Source organism: Oreochromis niloticus, linkage group LG8 (assembly GCF_001858045.2).
Source record: "Oreochromis niloticus isolate F11D_XX linkage group LG8, O_niloticus_UMD_NMBU, whole genome shotgun sequence".
NCBI classification, from domain to species: Eukaryota; Metazoa; Chordata; class Actinopteri; order Cichliformes; family Cichlidae; genus Oreochromis; species Oreochromis niloticus.
In genome coordinates, this window is record NC_031973.2 from 21,285,771 (window position 1) to 21,310,213 (window position 24,443).

At 41.8% G+C, this 24,443-nt stretch overlaps 1 protein-coding gene across 7 annotated transcripts in view; it reads right to left on the reverse strand.

The window, feature by feature from the left end:
- The window catches only part of arhgap17a (Rho GTPase activating protein 17a), a 33,369-nt gene extending 10,124 nt beyond the window's left edge, over positions 1 to 23,245 (reverse strand). For 3 of the 7 annotated variants that reach the window (XM_019362788.2, XM_005448104.4, XM_005448102.4), the window contains exons 1-11: positions 22,626 to 23,244; positions 15,031 to 15,070; positions 6,995 to 7,099; positions 6,755 to 6,787; positions 6,254 to 6,330; positions 5,420 to 5,531; positions 4,774 to 4,850; positions 4,469 to 4,586; positions 3,751 to 3,819; positions 3,498 to 3,579; positions 1,566 to 1,693 (exon numbers count right to left, since the gene is read on the reverse strand). In XM_019362788.2, the coding sequence (XP_019218333.1) occupies positions 1,566 to 1,693; positions 3,498 to 3,579; positions 3,751 to 3,819; positions 4,469 to 4,586; positions 4,774 to 4,850; positions 5,420 to 5,531; positions 6,254 to 6,330; positions 6,755 to 6,787; positions 6,995 to 7,099; positions 15,031 to 15,070; positions 22,626 to 22,678 (894 nt within the window). In that variant the 5' untranslated portion in view covers positions 22,679 to 23,244. Of the gene's footprint in view, positions 1 to 1,565; positions 1,694 to 3,497; positions 3,580 to 3,750; positions 3,820 to 4,468; positions 4,587 to 4,773; positions 4,851 to 5,419; positions 5,532 to 6,253; positions 6,331 to 6,754; positions 6,788 to 6,994; positions 7,100 to 15,030; positions 15,071 to 22,625 lie in introns of all 7 variants that reach the window. The other 4 variants (XM_005448101.4, XM_025909620.1, XM_005448103.4 and 1 more) reach the window with 3 other exon arrangements.
- Positions 23,246 to 24,443: the final 1,198 nt, after the last annotated feature.

The window sequence follows — 24,443 nt, forward strand, 5'->3', positions numbered from 1 at the left end:
ATCAAACTTAGACACTAGGACACTGAGTAATAAAAGAACAACATGGAAGTCTGTGCTTTCTTAAAGCGATATGTCATCCCTGATAGGTTCCAGTCTGATATTATTTGGCTGAAGTGCAGCTGTTAACATGACCGATCCCAAAATCCTCGCTCACTCTCTGGAGCAGTGCGTCTACGTTTTTCCAATAATGTTTCTGAGTGGTTCAGATCATATATCAGCACCTTTGGAGATCAGCTGTCAAACAGTCATGACATTTCCTGTGGTACTGCACGGGGCAGTTGTCTTGATCAGTTACTGTTCTCATTATGCATGCTGCCACTTGGCAACCCTATGAGACAGCACAGCACTAATCACCGTAGTTATGCAGCTGATACATGCTACAGGTTTCTGCAAGATCAGATGACAACGACCTCCTGGCTTTATAGCACTATTTCCAACCGATATTAACAAATGGACGAGCACATTTTAATCAAGCAAAACAGCAACAAGACAAAAATGGAAACTCTTTTAAAGCTGCTTTGGGCTGCTCCCTTATATACTGTTTAACTGCCCTTTAAAGCAAATATCTAATCATAAGTCAGCAAATCAAAGAATTTAGGCGCATAGACATGATTAAGATGGCCCGCTGAAGGTCAAATGAAGCATCAGAATTTGGAAGAAAGGTGGTGTAAGTGGCAGATGGGCTGGTCTGAGTAATTCAGAAACTGCTGATCTGCTGGCATTTTCCACCACAGTGCCACAAGTCGAATGGCACAACCATGCTAACAGAAAAGCAACTGTAACTCAAATAACCACTCATTACAACCAGTCCCTGCAGAAGAGCATCTCTGAACCTCTAATCCGATGAGCTACAGCTGCAGAAAGCCACACTCGGTACCACCGTGTCAGCTAAGAACAGGACACAGAGGCTACATTTCATAAGAGCAAAACACGGCCTGGTCCAATGAGTCTTGTTTTCTGTTGCAACATTTGGATGGTGAATCGGATGTAAACAACATTGTTTCATGGTGGTGGTGTAATGTTTGAGGGATATTTTTAGGCCACTTAGTACCAACTGAACATTGTTTAAATGCCACAGCTTGAGTATTGTTGCTGACCTTCCTTTATGAGCACGGTGTACCCATTTTCTGATGGCTGCTTCCAGCATGATAATGCACCATGCCACAAAGTTCAAATCATGTCAAACTGGTTTCTTGAACATGACAATGACATCACTGTACTCAAATGGCCCCCACAGTCACCAGATCATAATCTAATGGAGCACCTTTGGGATGTTGTGTAATGGGAGATTCATATCATGGATGTACAGCCAAGAAATCTGCAGCAACTATGTGATGCTATCATGTCAATATGAACCAAAATCTCTGAGGAAGGTTGCGAGCACCTTATCGAATCTCTGCCATAAAGCAACCACTTACTAACAAGGTTTAACTGAAAGTATCTGGTGACTGTATATCTTACTTCGATGATCCAAAGGACTTAAATTTCAATCAGTGCCTTGATACGGTCCCTGTTCTGTTTCATCTCGTCCTCACTCCCTGCCACACAGTCTATAACTTCCTTACCTCTTCCTTCATGCCCGTCTCTAGAAGCATCATGACACAGGCCTCTATTGGCAGAGCGATCTCCCTCCCACTCCTCTTCAGGTGTTCATCTAAACCAGTGCCAAATGCAGGCTTTTCCGTCCATGAATCTGAAAGTAAAGAGAATTAATAATAAATAGAGAGGAGAAGAAAGAAGCAAAGAGTGGAATTAGAAACACATGAAAAGAGACCAGATTATTATAATTGTAAAATACATTCAGTGTGAGTAAGGCCTGTTACTGGTTTGGATGGTAGATATCTGGGCCAAAAACTTCCCCTTGGGCCATTTTGTTTTTTTTAAAAAAACAGTCTTGACTCCCCCTACAGGGTGTCGCCAAATAATAACCACATGCTCTCAGCCAGCAGAAGTGACTGTTCTGTCATTTTTATGCGTTTATGAGCGAGTGTGAGCACGTGAGCTTAAAGGCAAATACAGAGGGAGGGCCGGGGAAAGAATTTTGGAGTGGTGTGGGGCGCTGCAAAACCAGGTGGGTGTGTGTGCAGCTCATGAGTCATTGCCACATGCTGGGAGACCAGGCTAGTCTGTGTAAGACCACATGTGTTTAATGCAGAAAAAACAAACTCCTTGAACAAGACACAGCTAAAGAGTGCAGAGCAAGATGAAAACAAACTGAGAGGAGACATCACAATCCTAAAATATTCAGAGAGTAAAGCACTATTGTTTAATGTCAGGAACCCTTTAAAGGTACAGTCAGTCATTTTAGAGTTTATTTAATAGAAAAGAAAAATACTGTACTCATAAATATGATTATTTATTACATTTTCCAACAACTTGACAGAACAGAATTAACAGAATTAACCCATTAAACATACAAAGAATCGGGCACAGACTGGTTTTAGCCCCGCCGTCTTCAACAACAACAGCTAAGTGAGCTTTCCTGACTCATCACACTGCATTGGATACCTTTCGCAAAGTTCTGCAGTCTCCTCCTCTCCCTGTGAATAGACGAGGTAAACAGTGGACTGACCGCCTACACTCACTACAGATGAACGACAGCCGGAGTTGTTTGTCCTAAAACGGCCACCGTAGCTAGGAGGAGTTAACCCCAACCGGTCGCAGCAGATGGCCCCGCCCCTCCCTGAGCCTGGTTCTGCTGGAGGTTTCTTCCTGTTAAAAGGGAGTTTTTCCTTCCCACTGTCGCCAAAGTGCTTGCTCATAGGGGTCATATGATTGTTGGGTTTTTCTCTGTATGTATTATTGTGCGATCTACTGTACAATATAAAGCGCCTTGAGGCGACTTCTGTTGTGATTTGGCGCTATATAAATAAAATTGAATTGAATTGAATTGAATTAATAGGTAAAATACTCCAAAATATTTAATTAACACATATCCATTTTATTTTATTCCTGATCTATTGCTAAGTGTTGATAATATTCAACTATGTTATAATAAACAGTAATAGAAAGGGGCCAAGTGATTGTCCTAGAGCGGCTAGCGTCGTTAAGATTATGCACTCGAATTTGACGGGGTAAGAAGACAGAACTCAGTTGGCCGCAATCTGTAATCTACTGACATCTAGTGGTGATATTATACACACTGTACCTTTAACAATGACCACAAGTGGGGGAGAAACAGATTGGCGGGATGTAACTGAAAGCAGCGGTTTTGGATTTCTTGAGTCAGCTGAGAATGAAAACCTGATTCTCCTCATTACAAGTCAGGACACATATGAGTGAATTTCTGTGGAAAGCAGATCTTTAAAGGGGGAGCCAAAAAAACGAGTAAAACAGAGGTTGCTGCTGGGAAGGAGGTACAGGAGGTTCCTCCAATAAGCAAAGGGGTCACGTCACATGTTATGCCTGGGAAAGTGCTTTTTTCCCCCCATAACAACGTTGCACTATTTTGTGTTAAACAGGTGTGTGTGCTTAAAGCATGTTTGCATATGTTATACCTTGCTGAGCCTGGATGGTTGGCAAGACACTCTCCAGAACAGTGAGAGACTTTCTGTGGTAATCTGCCTGAGCTTCTAAGAGCTACAGAAACAGAGAGACACACACACCGGGGTAAGAGCAGTAAAGTACATGACAGCAAAGTAAATACAAACAGCTTGCCAAGCATCCGCCCCACGGCTACTCTGCAGCTGTGAACGTTCCCACGGAAAGTCATGCAACAACAGTGCTGGCTTGTTGACACAGTGAACTCACCGTTACGAAATAGTGGGCATAGTCGCCTTCTTTTGAGAAAAAACTGTACATGTCGGCAGCAAGCTGATCCTGTGTAGAAGAAACAAAAAGGCATGATGTTAGATATATAAAGATGATGTTATCATTTATAAGGGAAAACAGGGGAATTAGTAAGGCTATTTAAAGAGGATCATATCTACTAGTGCCATCCCTCGAATGAAAAAGTGCTTCAGGTGGCACAAGTTCAGGCGTCAGTGGCCGGCTAAGCTTTACACGACTCATAAATCCTACATTTTACAGAAAGTTCTGTACTTCCTGGACAGAAAAACACATCATGGAGCCATGACACTAAAGTCACCAGTGACTCAGTTCAGTAGATGCACACAAACACACAGAGAGCTGACAGGACAGAGTCAGTTTGCGTGCGTCAGCAAACCGGCCATTCCAAGGGTCTTGGAATGTCCAGTTGTTGCTCTAATGAGTTTACTCCCAAGCTTATTTCCAGTTTCTTTTACTAAGATCACTTTAACTCTGCTATGTGATCACTTTTAAGCCTAAATAGTATCAAACACAACAAGTAGCCATGAATAAAATCGTCTAAATTTAATGGCATCAGTTGAGTTATATTATCAATCAGGTCATGACCTTCCAAGTGGCTTCGCTTCGATATGGTCCTGATTGGACATGACTGGTAGTTTGCCTTGATATAGACTTGCAGAAATGAATCAGTAAAGATTACCTTGCAAAGCTCCACTTTGTTCATGGCCTCATCCACCTCTTCCTTGAGTAGGTCAGCCTTGGCCGTCAGTGCTTGAGTGTTTGTTCCTGAGATTATTGACTTGGTTGCCTGCAACCATCTGAATACGGAAAGGAAAGAGGAAAAAGCAGGAAATGCAGACCGCAATCTGAAATGTGGGCACTGTAAAAAAGTTAATGCCTGTGAATAAATTTGATTTATGGTACTGTGTTAGCAGTTCCAGGTATTTTAGAATGCATCGCCTAACAAGCAGAAAGACATTCAGCCACACTGAGCTGTAGACACACCTTGCTCTGGCAGAATCATAGTCCAACACCAGTTTGGCCAGCTGTTTCCTCTGCTTCAGGATGTTAGGGATTTCCACCTACATGAATGGTTAAAACACACCAAGCTTAAGAAAATATATCGATGAAGAAGACCTGCAAGGCACTGCCACTGATTTTCCTGCATGACGATTAGAGGTGGAATAAAATATGGTAATTGTTAAATGGACTGGTTCTTATATAGCGCTATTCTACTCTAGTTAGGAACTCAGAACAGCTTTAAAAAACACGTCTCATTCACTCATCCACACAAGCACTTTTTCTATGCCTAAGTGCTTACTATCCAACATTCACACTCCGGTGAATGGATCAGGAGCAACTCGGGGTTCAGTATCTAGGACAAGGATACTTTGGCTAGTGTTATGAGGGCTGGGATGTTTTGAAAAACACAGGAAAATCACCATAATGGGTCACTGCACTAGCAACTAGCTGCTTTTTACTAAAAAGCTTTCGTTCATTTGGAGTTGGGCAGCACAAAGCAAAAGAAAACAAATCATATAAAGTATAAATGACACCAGTTAAAGTGGAGAAATGGGTGCTGCTGCTATTTTAGGCATGCAAAAAGCTGCTTCTTTATATTAAGTTAATATTAATGCATAGGTTTTCTGACCTCGGCTAACTGGCTGAGTGGATCCAGAACGTCCTTCTCTATCTGCAGCTCATGTTGCATCAGCTCTGATGCCAGGCGATTCTCTGCATCTCCGCACACCTCCATCATTTTCCTATTGACAAGCACATGAAGACAGAGAGTCAGGCCTGTTAAAATCAAGCAAAGTCACACATATGCCTCATTAACACATCCGCACTAACGGATGTGGATGTTAGGTCTTCTGTAACCAGTGTAATCACACGTGTTCTTTGCAAAATGGAATTTACATAACAACACAGAAGGACCACAGTCTGCGTCACCAGCCCTTCATCTGTCCACAGCCAACAGCTGAGAACAAAACCAGGTCACTGTGATGTCATCATTTCTAGCCGCTCAAAGCCAGGAGCACAAAGTGACCTAGTGACACTTTATCTACGAGTGAATCAGTTTTGAGCTGCAGTTTTCCCAGATATGAAACCTATAAGCCTTGACACGAGAAACAGCGAGTTCCAGATATCAATAAAAATGTTGGCATGATTGAATCACATGTGCAAGCAGACTGTCATACTTCCCCTTCCTTATTCTCTCCAGACTCATAGCTGCAGTGTAGATTTGTAGACATCTACTTTCTAGATCCTCAACTACTCTGCGTATGAGCGCCAGAATAGCTGATCTGATTCTTCTGTAAGGGAACTGCTGAAAGTCCCTGACAGACAAACAGAACCGGGAAGACCGCTTACCCTGAATGTGAGACCTTGCATTTCACACTCTCTGGGGTGCGTCTGCTCTATATCGGCAACCGTTGCCCAGACAAGGCAATTGGATTTCTGGTGTGTCAATCAATCACACACTCACCCTATTAAGGAATCTTCTCCCAACTGGCTTCCACCTTCAGTCATTGCCTGGGACAGTGCCGTGAGGGGAAGCTTTTTCTGTTGTGTGTTTAGTGGAGGGAAAAATGCAAACAGTGATTAGATGCGGGTGCACAAACACATGAACTTCTGCATACAAGGTCAAGCCAATGGAAAACCTGTTTAGGACTTTCCATTGAACATATAAAGTGTAAATTCAGAAAGAGGAAGCGGGCTTTTTGAGCAGAAGAGGGAAAAAATAGACGAAAACAATTTAAGACGAAAACTAAGGAAGTGACACGTCTGCTAAATGACAGTTTATTTTTACAGTTCTATGATTTACATCAGTGAAAGAACACTGATGTGTGTGCAGCATCCTGTTTTTAATCGAGAGGATCCCCAAAGACGAGCGTGTCATGCATAGTGAATGAAGATGACAGATGCTGGAAATGGGAAATGGAGCAAGTGGTGCTGAGGATTGGAGAAGTGGAGTAAGTGCTTTTACCTGACCATTTCCTGTATAGAGGCGTGGTACAGACTGAGGTGGATATTTTGGGTGGTGTAGGGTAGAAAAACAAAACAAAAGAGAAATTATAGATTGTGCTTCCTACTGTGGACACATTCAAGGAAAAAAAACACATATAAATAAAAAAGAACCCGACGTGTGTGGGAGGAAAAGCTAAATCCTGGAACAGCTGCTTGATTTGCTTTAACAGGTTTTATAGCCACAAACTTGATGGCTTACATGTCTCTTCTCTGCCTCTGCACCGATGTGTCCCTGTAGACACGACACCATCTTTTTGTGTGTGTTGTGGGACACCACGCGTACCAGCTCCATGCGCCGTTCGATCTGTGCACAAGACATACAAGAAGAGATCTTAGGCAAAAAGAGAGCTTTTTGCTGAGGTAGAAAGAGAAGACAAACACTCAACAAATGTTATACTTTATCACAATTAGAAAAGGAGACATCCATATTTTTTTTTGGACTCAATCCCATTCAATTTTATTTATACAGCGCCAAATCACAACAACAGTCGTGTCAAGGTGCTTTATATTGTAAGGCAGACCCTACAATAACACAACAGAGAAAAACCCAATGAGCAAGCACTTTGGTGACAGTGGGAAGGAGAAATTCCCTTTTAACAGGAAGAAACATCCAGCAGAACCAGGCTCAGGGACTCCTTTAGAGTACTTCACATGACTCACGAGCCACCACGTCATCCTCTACCTGCCTACATTGAATTTATCTTCTGATTGGCTGCCCATTACAAACAGAAGGTTTAAACAGCAGCTGGGTGGGTCTGCAGTGATCACAGCCAGAACCAATGAGAGGGATATTAGCTGTCACTGACATTATATAGAGCCACAAGCTAACTAACTCAGAAGTGACCGACACCCAACTTCCAAGGTAACTGGAACGCAGCAATGAAGATTTTAGTTCAGAGACAGAGAGAAAGTTCAGCTGATACACAACTTGACACAGCTCTGCCCCCCACTAGCAGAAGAAGTAGCGTATGTTTGCAACACTTTAAGGTAACCTGGAAAGTGCACATATTAAATCCCAAACATTCACTATACCCGATAGAGGCTGTGGCTAATAATAGAATAATAATGTTAATGCAGCAGTTAGGCAGCAATCGTGAGGAGTCCTGCCCATAACCTGTCAACTCAACTGATTAGTAGTTATTTGTGTCTAAAAAGAGTCGTGTTTCTCTTGAAATTCCAGACTGAAGCTGAGGAAGTCTATCAGCGACTAGACAAACAGTCGCAGCCAACCTCTGATAGCGTGGAAATATGATGCCAAGTAACCAAAAGCACAGCACGACCTCAGACAAAACTATTTTCCTCGTCTCTGCACTACCTAAGAGACACTTGAAATGTGTCACAAATACATTACAGTTATGTTACTGTACATCCAGCACTGTGTTAGACAATTTAATAGTGCTGTCACTGATGTTATTGTCTGTACTGGCCTGTGCAAAAACTGAACATAGTATCAACAACACTAGTATCAACCACTGTAAAAGGAAAAGTATAACCAGCCTCTTTAATGAACTTTAGATTAATCTCATCAACCCCACTAACTTGTCACCAAAACCCAACATGGCAGAGCGCCCAGCTGAGGGCTAATGAGCTCCAGGTCCATGCAGAAATATGATTTGTGATGGCCTTGTCAGGGTCAGGGGTCAAAGTTCAAGCGTGATTGATAAGGCCTGCTCCTGCGGAGCAACGCTGGAATGTTATCTTCGAAACACGTGACTCATCGGAAATGTCTTCACAGCAGCGCCCACCGAGATGTGACCCATGGCGAGCAGCTCTTTGGCTTTGAAAAGGCTTTTTTGATTACACAGACTTTCTCCTGTTTACTCGGTTGACTCCACAGATCCACTCTGTGCTTTCAGGCTGACACCAGATATAATACTGTCATTGATTGAAGTTACAGCTATTCAGGCTGAAGGACAGAGGCCAACTGAAACTCTGCAGGGTCACTATTCACTGTCCTTGTCGTGCCAGGTGTCTGACTGCGATGGTCAGCGTCAACATTAGGCCGACTGTCGCTAACCCGTGAATGGAAGTGCTGATGGCGAGTTACTGTTCACATGTACTTAGAAGTCTGGTGAGCACAGCGTGACAACGCAAGGAACTGTAAGTAAGTTGGCCTTACTTGTGAGAAATGGAAAAGCAACTTCACAGAACAGGTTTCTACTGAAGTGAGAAATCAGAACTCTATAAATGTCTCAAAGCGATAAACATGCACTTACGAGATGTTCCAATTATAAAGGGGAACAGTGAGATCTAGACGGTAACATGAGCAGAAATGGAGGGAGGCGAATTCAGGAGGAGGATAAACCAAATACCACACAATTGTGTTCCAAAAACAGAATGGAGTCGGAACGCAGGAACTGCACAGCAGATATCCGCCTCCGTGTGCTGCCCCTCCCCTCTCCTCGCGCTCTTACGTCAGTACCGACCCCCGGTGGCCCCCAGCATTCCTAAAACAGCTGGCTTAAATACAATCTAACCAAAACACACACATGAACACAAGGATGCACGCGTTAAAGGCTTGGGAACAGTGATTAGACCCAGTTCATTGAGTGCCTGGTACAAAACCATTCAGGGGATTCCCCTCCCTATGCTCTAGAAGGGCCTAAATTCCTGTGTGGGTGTATGGGAAATGTTTGGATTACATGGCAGGAACCTTCTTCCTTACATTGTTAGAAAGTGGGGCCAGAGAAAGAATAAATTATCCCGAGGAGTCTCGGCAGATCCGAAAAGAAGCTGAAAAGCAGAGGGGCGTGGTTTTTTTCCCTCCTGCCGTGTGATGAGGTCAATACTTGGTCAATCCCATGATGCGTCATAGGAAAGGGAATCCCAATAATATGTAGGACAGACAGGGAGGAAAAAGACAGACAGTGGATGTGTTTATTTATTGGTTCCTAAGAGAAATGATGTTAACATGTCTGAACATGTCCTGAAAGAGCAAAAAATAGCAAGAGATGACGCATTAAGGGTGGAATTATTCAGTAAGCCTTGGATGGGAAACAAAATATTCTTTGTTTGCAGGAGGGATCAATGACAGAAGCGTTCAAACAGGTGGCTCCAAACTTATTACACTGGCAACACGATATTTCTGAAGTACTTCTGCAGTACCCATGTGGACTGCCTGATGCTATATACAGAGAAGTAGAAATGGGCAGGCAGCTGGCACAGGAATGCTGGTCGACTCTTTCCCACCTTGGAGGATCAAGCACAGAACCGCTTTAAGGCAATCGAGCTAAGAAAGAAGCTGACTGTAAAGAGTTGGTTAGTTTTCATAAGTACTGGACTGACAACTGAAAAGATGGAAAAGGAGAGAAACAGCTCATGATCTGAAGCAATAGTACAACACCTGTCAAACATGGTGGAGGCATGTATGGCTGCCACTGGAACTACGTCACTAAGATATACTGATAATGTGACTGCTGATAGAAGTAGCAGGATGTATTGTGAAGTACACAGGGTTGTACTCTCTGCTCAGCTTTAGCCAAATCCCGAAAACTGCTTGGACAACACTTCAGAGTGCAAATGGGTAATGACCCAAAGCTTACAGCAAAAGCAAGAGTTTCTCAAGGCAAAGAAGTGGGATCTTTTCAATAGCCAACTGAGTCATGTGATCTCAGTCCAACAGTGCATGCTTTCCAGTTATTAAATACAAAGCAGAATGGAGAAAGGCCCACAAACAAGCAGCAGCTGAGGACCTGGCAGAGCATCCCAAGAGAGGAAATACAGCATTTAGTGACGTCCATGGGCTCTTGACTTCAGTCACAGACTCCAAAGGAATTTTATCCATCCGAACCCTTTGAAATGTGGGACTACATGTAAAAATGGTTCTGAATGTCTGCAATTCAATCACACCATGTTTTATTTCAAACTCACTGTGGTGGTGTACAGAGGCGGGGAAAAAAAAGAAAAAAAAAAAAGGTTATGCCTTTGTCCAAATACTTTTTGAACCTGACTGCACTTTGTTCTGCATTGTCTGCCTTTCTCTTGTTTTGCATATATTCTTCTTGATTGTGTGTACATTTCCCGTTTGTTATTTTTGCCTGTTGTCTTATCATTGATATTTTATTCCTGCACAGTTGGCGTTGAGCAACCATAATTTTGTTCTACATGTATAACGAATAAATAGCTATTCTTTTCTATTCTATTTTGTTCTATTCTAAGCTGCTTCTCAGACAGTACTTCCATTATCCCTTATTACATAAAGAGATTAATCAAAGTGCCATTAATTAAAACCAAATATATTACAGACACATTTAATAAAGACAAAAATAAGTTAAACATGAACATAGGCACAATAGCAGATTAATAATAAGCAGTGATTACGTAGGGAATTCGATTATCTCTAGCCAGACACTCAGGAACAAACTGTCCACCTTGGTCTAATGTAGGTTTGAGTCAACACTAATGGGTTACCATGCCAACATGCAGGCTTTAACTGGATTTTATGAGTGGACTGGAGCAAAATAAACTACTGAGAATACTTGCCGGTACTTACAGTGGTCATTATTGTTATCACTGGTCCTTGTTCCTATTGGGGATGTACTAAGCAAACACATCTATGACATTATCTCTAATGAGACTTAAACTCAATATTTAACTGGAAGCTATTTAAGGATCTAAAACACTGGAGCACTGGTTTGTCTTTACTTGTTGTTTATCCATATTCCACCAGTGGGATTTTTAATGAGTGGTTGCAAATGGGCAGCAAGGTGTGCAACATGACAGTATAAAAAACAAAAACATGCATGAGAATTCTTTCTACTCACTGCTTGGATACAAAGATGCAATGAGGATTTTCTTACTGCTTTGATGTGGCCACACTTAGCTCTATACAGTACATCCAAACAACGTCTTGTTTTATGCATTTATGAAATTTCTCAAGACACAAGTAGCAACGACAAGTCTCATCTTACAGTTAATTAGTAAGACACAGATAAATCTATGATTAGTGGAGGGCACGTATTAGAACCGGATATTTATTAAGTGTATAGACAATCATTACGTTAGCTAATGTATCTGACTACATTACTGTTCCCAGTAACTGTTTTTAGTTTTTCTTTTTATTTTAAGTAAGCGTTTTAAGTCGTGCTCAGAATGCCCTTGAGAGAAATGAGACATTAACAATACTCAACACATCTACTGCCAAAGCACAGTATTTGTTGCTATAGCGGCTATACAGTAGGTGGCATTAAAAGCATTTCTGGAAATTATAAATTATCACTGGGTATTAGCAGAAGATGGCACAAGTATGTACCACAACAAATTAAACTGTCTTCTGCAAAAACATTAGGACTACACAAAAGTTGTAGGTTTTCAACTTGCTAAGAAACAAACAGAGAATTTGTGTTTCGAGACAAGAAGTGAAAACCGCTGTCGTAGGAATTAAAGGTGATTGAGTCACCATCTCTGAGTGACTCACTCCCTTTTTTCTTTATCAGAAAGACCTGAGAGACCGATTCCAGAAAAACAACAGCTGATTTCCAGGCAGACGTAGAACAACAGTGTCTTTGAGGAGCGGTCAAAGTCAATTGTCAGAAAAATATAACTTCCTTTCTTCAGTGAAAAAGCACCCCAAGCGGTTAAAGTCACCACTGTTGTCCACTTGAATTATAATAAGTCCAGCTGGCTCTCAATCTGATGTTCTAGCTGTCACTCAAATGTGTATTTTGTCCATATGAGGCTCACTTCATTTTCACGTCCACCATCTCTCGTTTACTGTTCTGTCAGTGCTGTTGGTTTAGATAATCAGCAATATAAGGTGACAGTGGAGAGACCAATGAAAATAATAGAGGGTGTTGGACATTGCATCTCTTTGCAGGAAGTAGTGCAAAGGCAGCTGAGCTTCCTTGAACGTTTATAGACCATGTTCACTGCTGGAATGCTTTGCTGAGCAGGCAATATTCTGACCCAGCCCCACCTGCTGTCTGCCTCAGATCAGCTCAGAGGCAGCAGACAGATTCTGGTGGGAAGATATATCTGCTGCTCTGCACGCAGAGTTCAGAAGTACTTTGCATGTGCTTCACAACCCTTTGCTAGCAATGGGGTGGTGGATCGAAATTGATAGATCATAGTATTGCAATATTTAGCAAGGTGATATTTTATCAATGTAGTATTTGAATTTCTTTTATGAAATAAATAAAAAAACGATGGGAATATTACAAACAAGAGAGCTCATCTCAAGCACGTTCACATTAACGTTACCCAAGTAAACATTAAATCAGCTTAATCGTAAAACCATTCAACACTGGACATACTTAGCCTAACAAAGCTGTCACACGAGTGAAAACAAGACAGCAACCTCCTTGAATCTACAAAAATCAGTGGCTGCACTGAATTTTTACATATTCTGTGACTGACTGCAGCTTGTGGTGACTAAATGGTTGTCTGGAACGTGAGGGTGTTGTGAACTTCTGTCTCTGTAGGCAGCAACAGACAACACAAGACTTATCACAGGTAATTGCTATATTATCAGAAATAGATTGCATGTAATTGCCAACTTGACTGCAACATTCAATTGCAGACTGACTGACATTTATGGACAGTGATGGTGTGCTTGACAACCTCATCTTGCAGGAAAAAATAGCCAAAGTGAGATGATTGTATCTTATCGTTTAAAACAGATATAGACAAAGCAGTTTTTTAAAAAAGGTGATAAATTGCAATATATGTTATTACAATATTCAGTACTATAGATGTTATAATATATGTTATTCAATACTCAGCATATCTCAAAATGTTAAAAATCACAATAATATTGTGTCGCGAGGTGCCTGGTGACTCTCACCTCTACTAGCAACAGCCACATGAGTTACACAAGTACTACTCAAATGAATGCACTGATATACTGTTATTCACCCAGCATTTGTCATGACAACTTGCACTCTTTCCTAGCTTTTACAGTACTCAGTGAAGTCACTCTTTAAGTTAAAAATTAACGCTTCCGTGGTTTAAATTCATGTCCTGGCTTGTCACTTCATAATACTGACAAGTCAACAGCAAAGTGCTGCCAGTGACTACCCTAGAAGACAAGAAAAGTAACTGATATAAACATAGACTTTATTTAATCCCACACTGAGGAAATTCACTTGTTACAGCTGCACAAGCGACAGGAAGAAAGGGCGAATTAGAGCTATATTAGAAAAATAAAAGTAGAAAAAAGAAATAACAAAAATATTGCACAAAAAAAAGCCAGAATACACCAAGATTTTGTACGTAAAGTGCAGTGGGAGTGCTAAAATATACATGTGCTTTTAAACAGTATTTATCTTGTGTGGGTATTGTACAGTCTGAGTGCTGCTGAGTTAGAGTTCCTACGACAGCGATCCGTCCTACACTGTGGCTGTAACTGTTGCATGAAGCAGCAACTGAAGCAATCTGCTGAGGCTGAGAAAGTCTTGAGCAACGGTTCTCCAGCCCCTCTGAAAGTCTTGCAGTGTTTCTGGTTTGGTTTCAGTCATTATCTATCCAGTCCTTGTAGATGCCCATTTTCAGATAAATTTTTTTAACTTGTTGAAGAAGTTGGCAGGTGTAAAAACCATCTAGAGCAAATTCATGTTCTTAAGAGACAGAACAAAATCCAGCAAAGAAAGTACACAGGACCTGAAAGACATCTGGACCTTCAGATGATCCAGTTACTGTTTGCTAAAGCAGAATCTGAAATGGTATCAATTTTAGTTTGGCTGTCAAGAAGCCATTTGTGGGGAAGGGAAACAAGGAGAAAAGGCAAAGGTATGCCAGATTACACAAGGACACAAAGTCAGTGGCAACAAGTGATGAATCCCAAAGTGAAATTTTTGGTTCCCAATCGGCAGCAGCCTTATATATAAGATATTTCAAGAAAGCACTGCATGTATTTTTTAATTTTGCCAAACATAAAGAAATGAGGGGTCACTCAAGACTTTTCCACAGCATTGTACATCTAATACTAATGACAATCAGTTATACACTACTACAGAATACTTTAGAAATTTCAGTAGACGATAAACTCAAGCTCAGTGTCGACACCACAGTGGAGTGCTGGATTCAATACTCAGCGCATTTGAGAGCACTCCTGGTTCCTTATTGAGGAACATGTCATCAATTAACCTGCTCCAAATATTTGAATTGTAGCGATGTAAATAAAAACTGATTTCATACAGAACACAGACACAATGGCACAACCAGCTGCAACCCCTGCTTGACACATACACCCACATTGAGAGCTGGTCAGAGCTTTACTGTGTCCGATTAATGATTTACCTGCAGGAGGTCATCACTGAGGACTTCTGTTTTCTCTGCTCTGTGGGTGAGAAAAACAAAACAAGAGAGCACAAATTAGCACTGACAGATGACGGTAGATAAGTGGTTCAATACACTTTGAAAAATATCTGAGGGAAATGACGTTAACCCTGAAACGCTGGCTTCCACAGTTAAATTAAAATCAAAGCTGTGCCCTTGGAATCTGTGGGAATGTTGAAAGAGTGTGTTGATCTTTTTAGTTTGTTTCCATGGCTCAAGCAGTCAAGCAAGTCATGTTTCTCTTCAAACTTCAGTGTGTCCTTAAACTGAATAAAATGAGCAACAATACAGAAGGTGTGTTTCTGTTTACTCTTTCTGTTTCTTTCTTGTTTACTCAACTAGCCTTGATTTCCTTAAGCTGCAGGAGCTCAGACTCATGTCTTCATGCGCACAGCATGCAGCCCTGCTCTGCCTGAACTATTAATAGCAAACTAATAGTTGGACTTGAAGAGGTCAGACAGATTAGATTCACTTAAAGAGAGAAGGCTGGGAAAACACAGGCACACCTCAGACTGCTTGTTAACGCCTTCACACAGGGTGGTGGCTTCTTGTTAGAGAGAAGGGACACTTTACTGCCTGCTGTATTGTCTTTTTTTTTTTCCTTGTGTGCCATAGTTATATTAAGCTCATACAAGCAATACTATCAATGCATAAGTGCTGTATTTTAGCCAACATCTGAATTTCTAGGGATGAACTAATAAATGGTTGTGAGTCAAGCAAGGGAGGCATGACATTTAAGTAGTCTACACTGATGCATTTGTGCCCAATTATTGTGCAAACTTTTCCAAGTGCAGGTTCAGTCCTCCAACTGAGAGAACCTGAAGACGGTCATTTGCCTGAATTTTGGGAGATTTGAGCTCTAAACGAATCCTGGGCCCTCCTCCAAAAACTGCTCTCTATGAACTATGGTAACCTCCACACAGCTGCTTTCAATTACAACACAGAGGCAGGGAGCGAGGAGAAACAGACTGACAGAGAAGGGACCATAGGTTTGGGGTCCGAAGGAAAGACGCACAAATAGTGTAATCTATTTATTTATTTATGTTTTTGGAGGCGATTTGGGGGAGTTAAAGACTCCAAACCATAATAATCTGGAATCTGAGATGAATGGAAAGATGCTCTCCAGAGGAAAGCCACAGTAAAACATCTAATAACCCACAGAAACCTACAGACAAGACTTCAACATAGATGTGGAAAAATGCGAGCCCCACACACACACATGCAAAAAGCGATTACAAAACCACAGTACGCAATCCATGTTTTGGTCTAGTGTACATGCTGGAGCGCTCTTGGTGTGGTCCTGATCTTAAAAATCAAGTACTTGTCCCTTCATTGCAACACTCCTACAGATCACACCCTTGTGCCACTTGGTTACTCTGTATTTGTGCCGGCAAACAAGTAACTTGACTCTCCTGTTTAAAGGTTGACTTGATGTCTAGAATAATTTTAATTAATTCAATTTTAGATTAAATATGTCAGCAAGTAAAGAAATAATAAGGAGGTTTTGAGAGCAGTACTCTCTTTGTGACTGATTTCAAGCAGTGACTGACAGCAACCTCCAGAAACCACTTGCCAACCAGTTGGAGAATACAGGTCTGTGTGATTGAGGCATAAGCTGGCCAAGTGGTGCTACCGTTTCACCAATCATTAAACAGAGCATACTATCCAACCAGTTTGTTCAATTGTTCATGTAGACACTGCAAGACATCCTTGGTTTAGGTCCCTTGCCTGTTTTGAAACAAGAAAACACCTAAATATATCATTTTATTGGTTTTCTGTTGCAACAACTGAATGAATGCAGAGGCTGAGGTGTTGCACTCACAGCCCTGCGATTTCATCAGCAATTTCCAATTGCTGGCCTAAGAGTAACTGGTTGAAAGAATATGCATCATATTTCTTATTACTAACAGAAAGGATCATATTAATAACAGAAAATAAGAAGGAGTGGTTACACTTCTAGGGTACCTCAACAAAAACTGTGGGAAAGGCACTTAAAAAACTCAGTCATATTCATGCCATTTAAACACATCCATTTTGCATCTGGCCCAATTAATGACATGTGTGATTTATGAGCCGCATCAAAACCAGACTAAACCGTTTACAAGGCAAGAGAAATACAAGAAGTTGACTGGTATCCCTGAGCTCCGCTTCCTGATGCTGATGTGAGGTGTGTTTATGACGTGTCCACAGTCTGACCCAGCGCTGGCTGCAACTGAATGATCTGACCACACGTGGAGACGCTGGTATTTCACCTAAAAGCAACACTTTAAACCTTTAAACGCAGTGTCACAGAGTCAAAAATAGGCCGTGTGGAGCCTGATCAGAGGACAAACAACAAACAAAACAATAATTGTTTTGCCAGCATCAGCTGACTGACAGTGAATAGAGCTGACCCCGACGTGCCTCACTGAAGCAGCAGCCTTTGGAGAAAAGTGTGTCAACTGTGCGCTGCATGTGACTTCTTAACAACAAGAGCGCCTCGCTGCACGGCCGTGGTGGCTGCTTGTTCAGAATGGTAACCATGGTGATCTACTATGAACGTAGAAAGCGATTAAGCAAAGCCGTGAGCACAATACAGCGGCTGTTACCGGCCACTCAACACAGTCGCTAAACTCAGGAGCCAAAAAGGGTCTGCATTTACAGCAGCAACAGTTGGCAGCTTAAGGCATACGGTAATGGATACTGGGCCCAGATGAAAGGAGCTGGAGGTATAATGGAGTGACTCAGCCCATACGGCGCATCTAATGTGGCTGATTACATAAGCTGATAAATTAACCTGAAGCATAAGATGGGGATGAACAGCAAATGTGTAGCGACAGATCAAGATGAAGCTAACCTGAGAAAACAGGATGTCTCCTTCCTCACCAATATTCATATCCAAATGTTCTAATAATAACTATGTAATTAAACAACAGTACAGTGTGCAAAACCGTAAAAGGGATGCAAACAACAATTATTTTCTTCTTATTCAAAAGTCTCAAACATGACAGAAAGTTGCCAGAAAAGGAGTCTTTATTATGTCAAACTGAAACTTAAATAAGCTCCTTGTTTACCAGTAGAGTAATTACTGTGGCTGTGTGCAATGAAGTGCCATCTTACTGGCTTTGAAATGGGTGCTTTGAAATTGGGGACCATGTCTGCGACCACTCATAATTAGCCGTCATCTTCAAAGTGACTGTGGTGCATCAAGACAGCGATAAAACTGCTATAAGATGGAGTCACCTGCTACAAAGCCACGTGTGCACACGATGTGCGCTCTTCAGCGCAGACTGACTCAGATTGACTGCAACGTGTCGGCAAATTAGCAATCAGTGTGAGTCAGACTGCAGTTGGGTGGAGACAGGTTACCTCCGACCAGACGACCTTGTGATAAATTGAACTGCTGGGTTACTTATGGTTGCTGGGATATTTAAAAGTAGAATTGTAGCAGAGCCTTGGAACCAGATGCTCCAATTGTTCACTCACTATGTGTTTATACATCACTCTGCTTTCAATCATTAGTTATTACTAGGCTCTGGCTTTCTCTACAGTGTGTTTTTCATTTTGTCCTCTCTTCCTCCCCTCACCCCCAAGTGGTCACAGCACATGGCTGCATCCTCCCTAAGCCTGGTTCTGCTAAAGGTTTCATCCTGTTAACAGGAAGTTTTTCCTTACCACTGTCGCCAAGTGCTTGCTGAAAGAGGGACGTCTGATTGTTGGGATTTTCCCTGTAAAGTTGTATCGTCTCTATTGTTCAATATAAAGTGTCTTGATGTGAGTGCTGTTGTGATTTGGCAACATATGAATTGAATTGAACTGACTGCACACTCAACCAAGCAAGCAACTATACTTGTAGTCAATCACCAAATGCAAAAAAAATTCAGTGCAATCACTTGACAGCTACCAGTTTTTTCCCCTGGTGACAAGGAGTTTTCTATCTTATTTGAACTTTTTTAAGATGGAACCATTGTTGAGACACATGGTAGCGATCTTGTTAGTACACTGTCATTTTAAGTCTTTGAGAGTAGCGCTTGACTTTAAGCAGCACTTGGAAACAGCAGCCTAACCTTGCACGTATAGCTTACCAGTGCCACAGAGGCATCCCAGCTGATACATGCCATTGTTCATGTGGAGGGGGAACGCCCAGAGTCACCTATCTTTGTTAGCTCTACGGTGACATTTTGTTGATTCCTGTAGGGAGAGTTTCTTTTCAACTTGAGCCTCTCTGAAGTCAATCATGGACTTTCAAATACAATGCATGATTAAATTGCATAACACTCAGCTATGTTGTTAGATATAGCATCAAAAGAGGATTATATAATATTGTTGTTTATAAACCCAGTCAATTATTAACAATGGGGGAGGAGGACAAAAGCTTTGATGAAAACAGTGCAAGCAGAGAGGGTGATATTTAAAAGTATTTGTCAATGTGCTGACCGCACGCTTGGGAGAATAGAGGCACACAACAAAGCAGCTATAATTAAAAGGGATGCAAGTGACTGTGGCAATCTACCTCTGCAACCCAGATAATGTCACACATCTGAATCTAGTTGAGGTGGTAGGCACTGGGGTGTGCCAACATGCTTAACTTGAAAAACTCCAAACACTTGGGAATTTTTTCTGGTTCATCTATGTCCGAGTTCCCACACATACATGTGGTTGTCTCACACTTCAGCACCACCCATTATTGCCAAAGTGTTACTGTCAATCTAGTTCCTGACATCACCACGAAACACAGATAAGACAAAAGATCTGTGACGCGCATTTCCAGCTCCTTATTCTTTATTCTCTGACTCTACAAGAGTAGATCTCTGGTTCAAAATAATTCTTATCTTAGGCTATGCCTTCATCCACTATCAGAACAAGGCGTTTAGGCTCCATTTAAGCCAGCTTTCTTCTGAATATAAAATTAGAATGGCAGGTTTGTGGGTTTGATGTGTGCCTAAGATATTAAGGATATATGCTCTCTCACAAGTAGAAAAACTGTCTGAAACAAAGTGTTTAGAGCAGCCTGAAGCTGTAACTTTTAATTCACAGGAGGCTTTGGTCATGTTTAATATGCAGATCATCAACTGTATGGCAAAAAAATAGGAAAAGCATATGAAGTCCTCATTAACTGAAAGTTATATGGAGTAAAATTCTCACCGCATTCAAGGTCTGTGAGCATTCATTTTAACGCAGACAGTAGTCATAGTCTATAACTTCCTATTGCCAAGTTATCTCTAAAGGTGTCACTATCTGAGCACATTACCTGCTGCAAACAAAGATAGACAAAGGGTCAGAAAGTTCATCGATAGCAAAACGCTGTAACCTGAAAGGAGAGGAGAAAAAAAAAAATCCCCGACATGAATCACATGCCGCTATCTTTCTGTTTCACTGTCTTGATTCAACATCAATTCTCCCTAAACTCTCTCTCCTACTTCTTCTTCTTTAGAAAGCGTGGCTCTGGGAACAGCTTCCTGTTTGTAGAAGGAGATTTCCTCAGAGCGGCTGCTCGCTGGACACAGTGTTCTGCCTTCGCACAATCACAGGAACCCAGGGGGGCCGGCCGAGACGGCCTTTTGCACTCCCAGGTTTTTTGCAGACTCAAGCAGCCACAAACATAATGGACGAAACAGAGCATTCTCGCTTTGCTCCAAATCCAACCGCTGACAGACCACTCACTCAGAAGGCCATGCATACGAGTGTATGAGGGATTAACCCTACTTGTGCATACAAAAGAGCAAGCAACTACTGCATGCATGCACACACGCACACGTATCTGTCTGTTTTCTGCATTACACTCTCTCCACTTCTAATTTACTGCTGCTGAGTGCAGACAGGGAATTATGAGTATTCCAGCTGCCCTGCTTCTCCTGGTCCTGAGTTTTTGGCTTCAGGAGCAGAATATCTCCATAGACCTCCGTGTCAGTGCTGCTGTTGCTAAAGTAAACACAGAATGCGCGTCAACACACTAATAACCGCATCTTAACAAAGCTGCCAACAACTCAGTTTTTGCCAGCCCTGTCTGCTCGTGTGTATTTTCATTTACCACTGATTAGCTGGTCGATTTATTATTTATAAATGTTACAAGTCCAAACTACACAAATTATTTCTAAATTAAGCAAAGTGTATAACACACATCTGTTATCCTATGTCTGCACTGCCTGACTGATATATAAAAGATGTAGATCATCATATAAAACAGGACAATAGAAATAAAACTGAAATTAAATAGCTTTGAGTTTGGATTTTGCTACTTATATATTCTATTTTTTAAACCATTGTTAACCACTGAAAATAAAATGATTCCGCCTGTTAGGGTCTTTTATCTGGTACCATCCACTGTTGGCTGTGCCCAATATCTGCCAAACATATGTGACTTCCACATACAAGCACAAAGTGCATACCTATAACACCTGACATCATGAGAAAAACCTCTCAGGGTGAAAAGATCCTTTGACATGTCTCACCCTCATGTTTTCACAAGGCTGAGCTTATTGCCAGCTTTAGATATCTAGTTACACAGGGACAGCATGTGTCATCACACAGAAACATAAAGGCATTCGCTGACAGGTCCACACACGACAAAATAAACCCTTGCTTATTTTTTTTAAGAATGGATCTAGCCTCAACACTGCCGCACGCCTCAAATTCAAAGGAATGAGAACAGCTATGCTCTTCTCTGTTTTCTCTCCTTTATATATTATTACAATGACCAAATCTCAGGCTTTGGACTGCTTTAAAGCTCCATTTCAGACATTTTTAATAAGAGAGGATATCACTTCTGGAGTGATCTCAGCCACACAGCTCTGGCTGCCAGCGCTGAAGCAGCTGCTCAAACTTTCTGTTTGCAAGGGTCAGCCAATCAACCAGCTGTGTTAAAGAGAAATGAGCTAAAACACTGATTTTCAGACCCATTATTAAGCGAAGGGCTCCGTCAAAATTAAAAGAGGGTTATTTTTAACTGTAAAACAACCCCAAAATAAAAGTGGAGGCGGCACATAAAGCCACTGCCACGGTCTCATAGGCTTTAGAGTCAGCACAGCGCTTGAATCTGATGCCTACACTCAGCTGCACAGGGGCAAGCAGGAAAAGACATGGACTAGACAGCAAAGGTTTAACTCCTTTGTCACAGACATATCAGTATAGTGTTCATGAGGTATCAGACACAGACTCTTATCATTTTATATGACTCTAACAGCTGATATGGTAGGAAACCCAGTATTTTTACAACTGTTTTTTTTTATGTTTTAATAATAAATGGCCGGGTTTGAAATCTTCACCCTCTTCTACATAAGCACTTACCAAAAAAAAATGAAAAGCTGCTAAATCAGTTCAGCCTTAAGAGTTTCTCATCTTTCCTTCTGGTTGTCAAACGATTCATTCATGAAAGCCTGCTCTGCTTGCCAGTGTAGCCTTTCCTTTTATTCGGTTTTTTTAAATTAATATCAGTTCGTGTAACTCTTTCTTTGAATTTCACAGCAAGAACTGCTTTGGTTAGTTTACACTAAGGTTAAAAGTTAAATTCCGGTCCAACAAGCTTTAGAAAGCTGCTAGTTCGCCTATAAAGCTTCGGAGCTGAACACAATACTTGCCTGCCGACTGTTTGATTGGCGAGCTGTTTCATCCGATTGAACTGCTTCTTCATTTTCGCTCCCTTGCCAGTTTAGTCGTCCGAAGTTAAGCTTCAAAACCGGGCTTTGGTTTGTCATGAACTTCACAAGGGGGCCTCTCCCAATTTTCCAAGCTGTCGCTATGACAGGGAAAAACAAGCGAGAGCCATTGAGCGCAAAGCCAATTAAAAATAGTTCGTAGCCGAGCTAGCCCCCCGAGCTAGCCCTTCCCAAGTGGAAATTCTAGGCAAAAGTTCCCGCTGGGGGCGACGGCATGACCCGCGAACCTCCTTTTTGGTATCTTTGCGTGCATTAAAGTCCCAAAGTAACCCTTGGCTAACTTTCACCGGCTCCGGCGGCTTTTCATGGCTCCTCTCGGTTGCTGGCTTGTCTGTTAGCCGATGAGCTAACACTGTTAGGGGAGCTGGATAATCCGTCGGCCGCTTTTTCCCCCAGAGCGCAGCAGATGACTGGGAGCTGAGTGCGCAGCAGCAGCAGCACCTCACCTCTGCCACTGCCAACACACACACGGCGGCAGGAAGTAACGTTAGTGCACGGCCAGCATCTGTCAAGCAGCACCACCTCCCCCTGGACACTGGCAGGACAGACCTACTCAAAACAATGCCTTCCTAAACTAAAACATCAGGATGTTTGTTTGTTTTTTTTCCATCTGTATCACTAATATTAGTATAGTGAAAAATAAAAAAAATCACAGACACATTTTTGGGTTTAGCTCAGATGAGTTGAATGCACTTTAACTGGTGCTTAAACCGTGTGGATATAGTTAAAATAAAGCATCTAGGAGTTTGCTCACAGGGTTTCCACATAGAACCACATTAATTTTGTTCAACCTTCTTTTCTCATCCCAGCAAGTTAAAATGGTTAGAAAAACAGTATCTCCAGTGGTGTGAAAAAGGAAGCTTTCTTTTTTCAGTCAGCTCTGTGAAAAAATAAGTGCAAGTGATTGAGCAGCTTGTAGAGCTACCTTTAGGAGCAGTAACTTCAGGTGTTTGCTTTCTGTGTGAGTTTATCAGTCTCTTGCATATTTGTTGGGGAGGTTTGGCCCAAACCTCTTTAGAGTGTTGTTTCAGTTTATTGAGGTTTGCAGGCTGTTTCTTATGCTCAGCTCTCTTGAGATCCTGCCGCAGCATTTCAGTCAGGCTGAGTGATTGCAGCACCTTACTTTCCTGTTGGAGCTCATATTTGACTCCAGAATATCTGCATCCACAGAGGAGTTCACGGCTGACTAAATGACTGCAAGGTGCCCAGATCCTGTGTCTATAAAACAAGCCCAAACCACCCCTCCACCACCGTGCTTGATAGCTGGTCTGAGGTGTTTTTGTGCTGGTTCGGTTTGTGCCAAACATGGCACTGTGCATTATGGCCAGACATCTCCACTTTGGTCTTGCCTTGTTCCAAAAGTCTTGTGGTTTGTTCAGATGCAACTTTGCAAACCTAAACCATGCTGCCATGTTTGTTTTTTTGTTTGGTTGTTTTTTTTCTTGGGGTGGGTAGAAAGGGCTCCTAGCAACCCTTCCAAACAAGTCGTACTTGTTTTTTTCTAGTTGTACTGTCATGAACTTTAATATTTAATGAGTTACTGAAACCTGCAGAGCCTAAGATGTAGCTCAAGGGTTTTGGTTTTTGCAGTTTCTCTGAGCATTGCACAGTCTGACCTTGGAGTAAATTTGCTCTCTTAGGAGGATTGTGGTATTATGTTAATGCACTTGAATGCTCCAGACCTACAAACTGCCAAAACAGAGGTGCTCACACTTGCTAATGGCCAATGAATCAAGTGCA